Here is an 8,605-nt window from a genome sequence, read left to right on the forward strand (position 1 = left end):
AAGACTCATTGCCAGTTATCGCAAACGCTTGATTGCAGTTGTTGCTGGACAGCGTGGCACAACCAGTTATTAGATTTAGGGGGCAATTACTTTTTCACATAGTGTCAGGCAGGTTTGGACAGCTTTTTTGCCTTAATAAATGAAATCATTATTTCAAAACTGCATTTTGTATTTACTCGGGTTATCTTTGTGTAATATTAAAATTAGTTTGATCTGAATCATTCAAGTGTGACAAATATGCAAAAAAAAAAAAACAAGTGGGGGCAAAAACTTTTTCACAGCACTATATATATATATATATATATACACACACACACACACACACAAAGCCAAATATAAAAATTTGTTTATTTATTAATTTTTTTGCTGGGGCAGGGAAAGTTTAAATTTAAACCAACCAGCCAAAAGCAAGTTCTTAATGTTTTGCCCTAGAGCGGAGGAGGAAGAAAGGGAAAAAGGAGGCGTGTGCTCATAGCTAAATGTTTCTATTTGTGTGTGTGTGTGCATGTGTTTGTGTGCAAAAAAAAGGACAGAAAGGACGGCAAAAGAACAGAGAGAAAGGTCGTACATCAGAAAGAAAGCTGACTGCCATCTCTAGAGAGAGTTTGGTCCAGGTGTTTCTGAAACAAGTGCGTCCAAGTGTGTGCCAATGTGCGTGTGTGACCCTTGCAGAGTGCTGAATGCCTCTGCGTCTGTGGGTGTGTGACTGCGCAGCTGCCTCTCCCTCCTCGAACTCACACAGACTCAAACACACCTCCAGGACGCTGCAGTCAGGTGGACTCTGCGTTCATACACATGCAGTACTGTTCCAATCTCATATCTTCTGGTTCCAGCTTATCTTTCCATTAAAAAGTCAATTAAAGGGCCTCTGTTAAAATCAGCCAAGGTAACCATGGTTGCACATGCATGACAACCTCAGTTTGCTTGTGCAAAGCCTGTAGTCAGAAAGATGGTCACCAGGTTTTGTTCAGTTAAGATGAAACATGCTGCAATGAACATTAAATGAATGTTGTTTGAGCAAACTACATTATGGAAAGAGATCAGCTACATAAAGTCTCTGTCGTAATGCAGTTCTTCATTGTGAGACAGAAAAAAAATCCTCCTGTGATCTAACAAATAATAAATTGTTTACAAGTAAGAACTGCAAATAGACAAGATTATTTTCATTCTTGGTTGGAATATTGGGGGTATAGCTAATGTGCTTATGTAATAATATTAACATATAATTTAATACAATTATATTAAGATAAAATAGGAAAATAATATTACAATTATTATCATCATTTGCTTAAGTAGAGACATTTCTAACTAAGCCATTTATAGGTTCATTTCCCTTAAAGTTTAAAATAATGTGACTGTTTCTTTACAATGTTTGATGGCACTAGTGGTGCAAAACCTATTCACTGCAAATGTCAATATCTTTTGATGCTGGTATGATAATACTTAATATAAAATATATTTGTATTAAATCTTTTATATTATCATACATATCTACACTTCGAATAAGCCATCCCAGAATACAAATAATTATTTCATAATTTATTCAATTTTATGCGGTTTCAAAATTTTAACACTTTCTTTTTTTTTTCTGTAGAACAGCAAGTTATTTTTACAGAATGCTCAAGAAAGAGCCCCATAAATATGAATCCACATTGTGATATTTCATATTTTACAGGGTGAGTTTGAATGTGCCCAAGTGTGTGCAAGTGCCGGCTGTGGGGATGATTATCAGTAAATATCGACTTAATTCATTTAAAACAAAACTTCATATCATGATATAAATTGAAGAAAAATTGGTTAATAGAAAAATAAAATGTTGTTATCATTATTTACAGTGTAGATTTTGAAAATAGCACACAATTTGTGTGCACTATTGTTTTCTTGCTTGGAGCTTGACTGTTTCTGGTCACTATCTTACACTGTATGGGGAAAAAAAATCAGCTTGGGCATTCTTCAAAATCTCATGTTTCAACAATAGTGGTTGGTCATTCTGGTATATTAAAATGGCATATGTCCACTATAATGCACAAAGCCTGAATCGCTGGTTGTCAAGTGGATATATATATATACAAAAACTGGTTCAGACTGCAGTGTATTTTCTGATTTGTTTCCAATTCTACTAATGGACTGAAGTGCAAATCTCACTCTTGTGCACATATGAATACACATGCAAGCACACATGACCTGAGTTCATTCTCCCACACACATACAAACACATGCTAATTCAGGCATCTTTTTTTAAAGGTCATGAAAAGGCTATAAGGATGTCAGAATATGTTTCAGTCTTTTTTTCTCTCTCTCTCAGCTTCTTTCTCTCTTTTCTAATTACTTTTGCCTTCTTTAGATAAAGGGAAATAAGTTAGAGGTTGGGTCCTGCTGGTATTGCCTGTGTTATTGCCGCAAGTTATTATGAACCTCAGACACACACACACACACACACACACACTCGTATTATCAACAGCTCAGCAGGAACAGGAGGCCGAGGTGGAGGAGGAGGACGTGAACAGGCCTGAATAAATTCGGGATGTTGTGCATGTTTCACATCTAATTTTACATTTACATAAGATGATGCTGAGAGAAACATTTGGCACCTCCACAGCTACTGGAGCCAAACCGAAACAGAATCACTGACAAAATGCTGGAGTCTGAAAAGAGACTGAAATTCAGCGAGTGACAGAGAAGGAGGTAAAAGAGAAGGAGAAAATGTGCGAAGGAGGGAAAGTGTGTAGGAGAGTTAAATTGCATTGGCATTGTAGCTGTCAGAGAGATAGTAGCAAACTAGTGTCAACTAAAGTGTTTGACTGAAACCAGATGGAGAAAGAAAAACTTTTCTGGAAACAAGTAAATAAAAAATATATCACATTAGATCACTGCATAATAAAGCACCCTTACTAATATTAGTTCCCATTACAATTTATTTGTCCAATTTGTGAAAAAACTGTCAATTAAATGTCTAAACCTCTCTAACATTTTTAGTTTCACTACTACAAATGAAAAATTATTCATTCTGAAGTGTAAGTTTGTATATTTCTAGATGTGTGTAGCACCTTCAACTCTACATATCAGAGGAGATGATTATCATTCAATAACATGTATTTTGCTCGGTTTCTCACAAAATTACTGCATCTTTTCAGAAGACTTTAGATATAGCATGTGAATTCTATTATGATACATTTATGGTGTTTTGTTTTCATTTTGGAGCTTGACAAATCCAGTCCCTTTCATTTTCATTATAATGAAAAGAGCTGTGCTTCTTCAAATTTCACAGAAGAATGAATGTCATACAGGTTTAGAAACAACACGAGGGAGTCAATAATGCCAGAATGTTCTTATTTTGGGTGCACTATCCCTTTACTGTAATGAGACACTGAATAACTGAGTCACTCTCTGAAATCTCTTTCTCTTTTTGTGAGTGTGTGTGTGTGTACATCTCGGTCTGCACTGATCTGAAGTGTTCTGTTTAGAGTCCTAAGGCAATTGGACTGTGAAGATTGCATCAGCCCTCAGACATGATATAATTCATAAAAATCTATTAAACGAGCAAGAAATAGGAGAGGTTGAACTGTAGATGCAGTGAATTTTGTCTCTGGCCACATTCACACAGCAGCACAATAACCACATCGCATAACTGAACTCAAACCTGTGGCCTAATGTGTGAACGGAATCATTCTGAACAACTGTCTGTCACGTTTTAGTGTAAGAGACGCTCTGTGCTGCACATACATGTCTAATGTGTTCCAGGTTTTAATGTTTGGTTTCTGTAACTTACAGAGCTGTGTCATCTGAAGGTTTAGATTCAGTCACATGTTGTCATCTGTTAATTATAATTTGGAACTTTTGTTGTGTCAGATGTGGTAAGACTGCCATTTTGGACATACAGTGGTGGCCAAAATTATTAGAACACTACTATTTTAAAATTAAATGAAATATTAAATTAAATGTATGCATTTAGCAGACACCTCTATCCAAAGCGACCTACAGGCTATACATTTTTTATCAGTATGTGTGTTCCCTGGGAATTGAACCCACGGCCTTTGCGCTGCTACCGCATTGCTCTACCACTGAGCCACAGGAACATTTTCAGCAGTTTAAAATGGTTTTAAGTCAGTTATCTTTTGCTGTAGCATGTCAGTAGGAAATATCAGTTTACATTTGGTTAGCTGGTGAAAATACTACTATTAAAATCATTTTGGCCACCACTGTAGTCATTTTTCATATTTACTTCAATTACTGTTGCTATGGTTGCTATGGTTACAGGTGATCGAATACGGGCTTGACTTCAGTTGCATATCTGAATATATGAATCTAATCCCAGACACTGATAGTGTAAACATACCCTATAATCAGAAGTCCAAAGAGACCCCAAAATTGTCATTATTCATTCACCCTCATGTTGTTCCAAACCTGTACGACTTTTTGGCCATGTACACACTCAACAGAGCCACCATGTTTTGTTTATTTTTGGAAGACTACTTTGCAGAGCATGTTTTTGAAGGGTTGCCATGTCCACTTATTATAAGCGATGCTTATTAAGCATCTCTGGGCTTTGTGTTAGGACTTGGTGATCCAGTTTATGGAGTTAATAAAGTGGAAAGGAGCAGGTCACTATATTTTCATATGTTGCTTATTTCCAAGATAATACATACAGTAAAGTAAAACATACAGTAGATATGGTATATTGTACGTATAGGTATGTCATCCCTCTTTTTCTAATGTTCTTTGCCATATAAACACTCAACCTGGTACAAAACTCTAAGTGTGTCTGCATCAGTATTGATTCCTCCTATCACAAGGGTTCACATCAGCTGTTGTATGGATGCTCTGTACACTCTCATGTGTGCTACAGTACTTCTGCAGAGAACAGGGAAAATTCACAGCATGTCAAGGGAAGTAGGCAGGATTGATCCACCCTGTACTCTTTTAAAATGTCAAATGCTCTTTCTCTTTCCCCCAGAGGCTCATTCTATTGGAGCTGTGAACCTGCAGTAACACCAGCATAGCCATGTTGTCACTCGTAATCACACACACACATGCACACACACATGCCCTGTACTTAAACAAAACACTTACACCCTGCCATGTGCTTGACTGACCTTGTCACTTGCACTCACGGTTGCTATTGGTAACAACAAAACAGCTTCTGATTGGGTGTTCATGGGCAACAGTATTTCTTCCTGCAATGTTCTTGATTTTTCCCTCTAGTCATAGGAAGAAAGTTGTGCTGGAAGATGTGGATGCAGAATGTGCCAAATATGCAGCATGAATTGATGGATGTGTAAAATATAAGTGTAAAATAGTGCATTTTTAGTGCAGAGCAGTAGGGAAGGCTCAGACATTCATGAAATTCAACACCAGATGATCTGCTCCTGCAGGGATGAAGGGTCATCATTAACCCATTTATAGGTTGACTGAGGTAAAGTGCAGTCAGCTAGAATAACCATGATGGATGTATACAGACACTCTCTCACACTCTATTCACTGAGCTTTCATTACACAAATTCATTCTAAAACAAGGCTGTTTAGCCAGAGAGCTTTGAGCATCAGCCTTCTAAAATGACAGAACATGACTTTAAACTATGGATTATTTGGGGAAATAGTGCTTTTTGGTTCTGTTTTGTATAGAGGTAATTATGAATGATTTGTTTGCAATTTTTTATCTCACATCTGAGGAAAAAAGGTCAGAATTAAGAGATATAAACAGAATTGTGAGATACAAACTCAGAATTATGGGGAAAAAGTCAAAATACAGAGTTTATATCTCGTAATTTAGATTTTTTTCCCCTCAAAATTCTGATTTTACATTTCAGCATTTCTGTTTAGTTTTTTTCGCCACAGAAAAAAAAGTAATTGCATCTTTTTATTGCACAATTCTGACTTTTTTTCCTTGTATTATATTTCACAATTCTGAACAAAAGTCTGAATTGTGAGGAAAAAAGTTAGACTTGTGAGATAAAAAGTCGCAATTTTTACTTTTTTTATTGTGTGGAATGAGATTACATAGTTTTGTACTGTTCTATTTAAAATTCTATAAATATCCTACACTGCTATTCCTTTCCATTCTATTCCATTCTACTAAAGATTATCTTCAAAATTCTATTCTATTTTATTTTGTTTCCATTCTTTTTCTACTCTGTTCTGCTAAATATTTTATTCTGCTAAAGATTCTATTCTATTGAAGATTCCATTCCGTTCATATAGAGAAGAACAGAATAGAATCGTATAGAAAAGTTATCCTACTCTATCGTGCCAAAATTTAATTATGTTGTTCTGTTGTTGTTCTGTTCTTGTTAAGTTTCTGTTCTATTGCACTATATTCTGCTAATGATTTTATTCAGTTCTGCTAAAAAACTATATATTATATTAAGATAATTATTCTATTTTAATCCATTAAAGATTATTTTATTGTGTTTGCGTTTCCAAACTATTCTAATGTATAGATTCAATCTATTATTCTCTGTAGTGAAGAATAGGTTTAATTTTATTAATGTTGTCCGATGCTACTTTGTTAAATATTCTATTGTATTCTGCAAAAGATTGTACTGTATTGTATTGCATTGTATTCTGTTCTACTCTAACTGAATCTTTAGCAGTTCCTTCAGGGTGGAAGGGTTATCTACTATTTATCTGCTGCTTTATTTATTTTTATTCACACAACCTCAGATAACACTAAGATAAGCTCAGAGCACATAAATACAAAATATTTGAGCCAGAGCTTTAGTGCTCTGTGGCCTGCTATAGTGGTCTAGAGAGACTGGTTTAAATTCTATACTGTGGCTCTAAATCCTCAATATCCTCTTTAAATTAACTTCATACTCCCCTGTGTATAGGAAGAGTATCTATCTGTGAGGACGATATAATGAATAGTGGAGAGATAGCGGGGTTCATCATGCAGTGCGCGGTGAGGTTCCGGCTCCCTGCACTCAGTGACAGCAGATAAACAGCCACTGCTTGGTTCCAGCATCTCCACGGGCCCCGTTGGCATGGAGACGAACCATGCAGTGCTTTTTCTGCTGACACAGTGCTATGGTACTCGAAAAACAGAGGAGATAAGAGGGATGAAAGAGAGAAATGAAGATCATTGCCAAACAAAGAACCCAGACTGCTCTTCAAAGAAAAAAAATTGACAAAAAGAAGATTTTTCCATAGGAGTTGAAAGGAGGTGTAAATGTGTGCTGAAGAAAGATTCCAGAGTGAGGTGTTGGAACTCCATTCTATTATTGGCGTATCTTACTGTTTGGCGCTATGATATACAGCTTGAAATATCAAAAGAGAAACAACAGACAAATAAGCAAACACTATCAATGTGAATACAGGTAAATTTGGACACTATCCAAAATGTTGCGTTGTTTTAAAATATGATCCCAAATGGCTCATGTCCCTAGAAATAATACCATTTTAAATAGCTAAATTTCTCCTCTACACCATACAAAGGAAAAATGAAGGAATATTAAAAACAAAGACTGTGCATTGAATATATTAAAAATGAAATAAATCATTTAATTTTATAAAATTTATATTTTAAATAAATATTTAAAAATGTTTAAAATATGTTGAATATAACGTTAAAAACTATCTTTGAAACATAATTTGTCCCATTTTACCTGTACTCACCATTTTAAACAAGCTTGTTTCCTTTTTTTCTTTGAGTTTGATGTTAATGCAGGTGTCTTACCCTTGCTGAGGGTTCCCGAGACAAGCCTCTGAAGGGACTGAATGAGCTTTAGTACCCCCTGTCTGCAGCGGCTGGTACAGCCAGCCATGATGAGAGAGAATCCACGGGTGCACAGACAGCCCCTACAACAGCCTAAACACTGCTTTCACCAGCGGTGCTCACAGACGAGACGTACTTCCCATAAGAGCCTCTCCGTGGCCTCCAGAGTGCTTCTCACGCCGCCACTCGCTCGTCCAGTCCCACAAGAGCTGTGCTTTTAACAATGGGTTCCAAGTCCAAGAATAAGAGCAGGATGCCCAGACAACACACACACACACACCTTTCATCCACTGTCCTCACACACACTCACTCACACACGCACAAACACACACAAGATGCTCACAAAGTGCCTGAGCCTGTTTTCCTCTGCCTCTGTACCAACCGTTTGAAGTATAAAAGGAGAGTTGCTGAAACAGCCGACTGCTGCTGCGAAAGTTAGAGGGGGAAAAGTTGGTGAGCGCTGCAGGCTCAAAGCTCAGAGACCGACCTGATGAATTATTAAGTGGATGGCAAGAGCCCGCTGCTGCGCTACAAGGACTAAGAACTGCTTGGAGGAAGTTGAGTGTCCATGGAGACAAAAGAGTGGCTTTCCTTTTTCTTGACGGTGCTTCTCCTTTAGTTCCTTTTATATGTCATACTATTATGTTAAAGGTTATATTCCATTAAACATTAAGGTTATATTCCATTAAACTGCTCTATTTTGCTAGATGCTATTTCATTAAGGTTTCTATTCTGTTCTGTTCTATTCTATTACCACATCCTATTCTATTCTATTCTATTCTTGTATTCTGCTACTTTGCATTATATTTTACTCTACATTGTTAGATTATATGATGTTAAAAACTCCATTCTATTCTGCTCTATTTTTTAGATTTTATTAACATTTCTATTCTA

The 8,605-nt window shown here is 36.4% G+C and overlaps 1 protein-coding gene across 1 annotated transcript in view; it reads right to left on the reverse strand.

Annotated features, from left to right (window-relative positions):
• Nucleotides 1-8,319, reverse strand: part of kcnip1b (Kv channel interacting protein 1 b) — a 42,501-nt gene extending 34,182 nt beyond the window's left edge. The window contains exon 1 of the mRNA XM_016528491.1: nt 7,673-8,319. Coding sequence (XP_016383977.1) covers nt 7,673-7,760 — 88 coding nt within the window. The 5' untranslated portion in view covers nt 7,761-8,319. The remainder of the gene's footprint in view (nt 1-7,672) is intronic.
• Nucleotides 8,320-8,605: the final 286 nt, after the last annotated feature.

Source organism: Sinocyclocheilus rhinocerous, unplaced genomic scaffold (assembly GCF_001515625.1).
Source record: "Sinocyclocheilus rhinocerous isolate Xijiao unplaced genomic scaffold, SAMN03320098_v1.1 scaffold603, whole genome shotgun sequence".
Classification (NCBI taxonomy): domain Eukaryota; kingdom Metazoa; phylum Chordata; class Actinopteri; order Cypriniformes; family Cyprinidae; genus Sinocyclocheilus; species Sinocyclocheilus rhinocerous.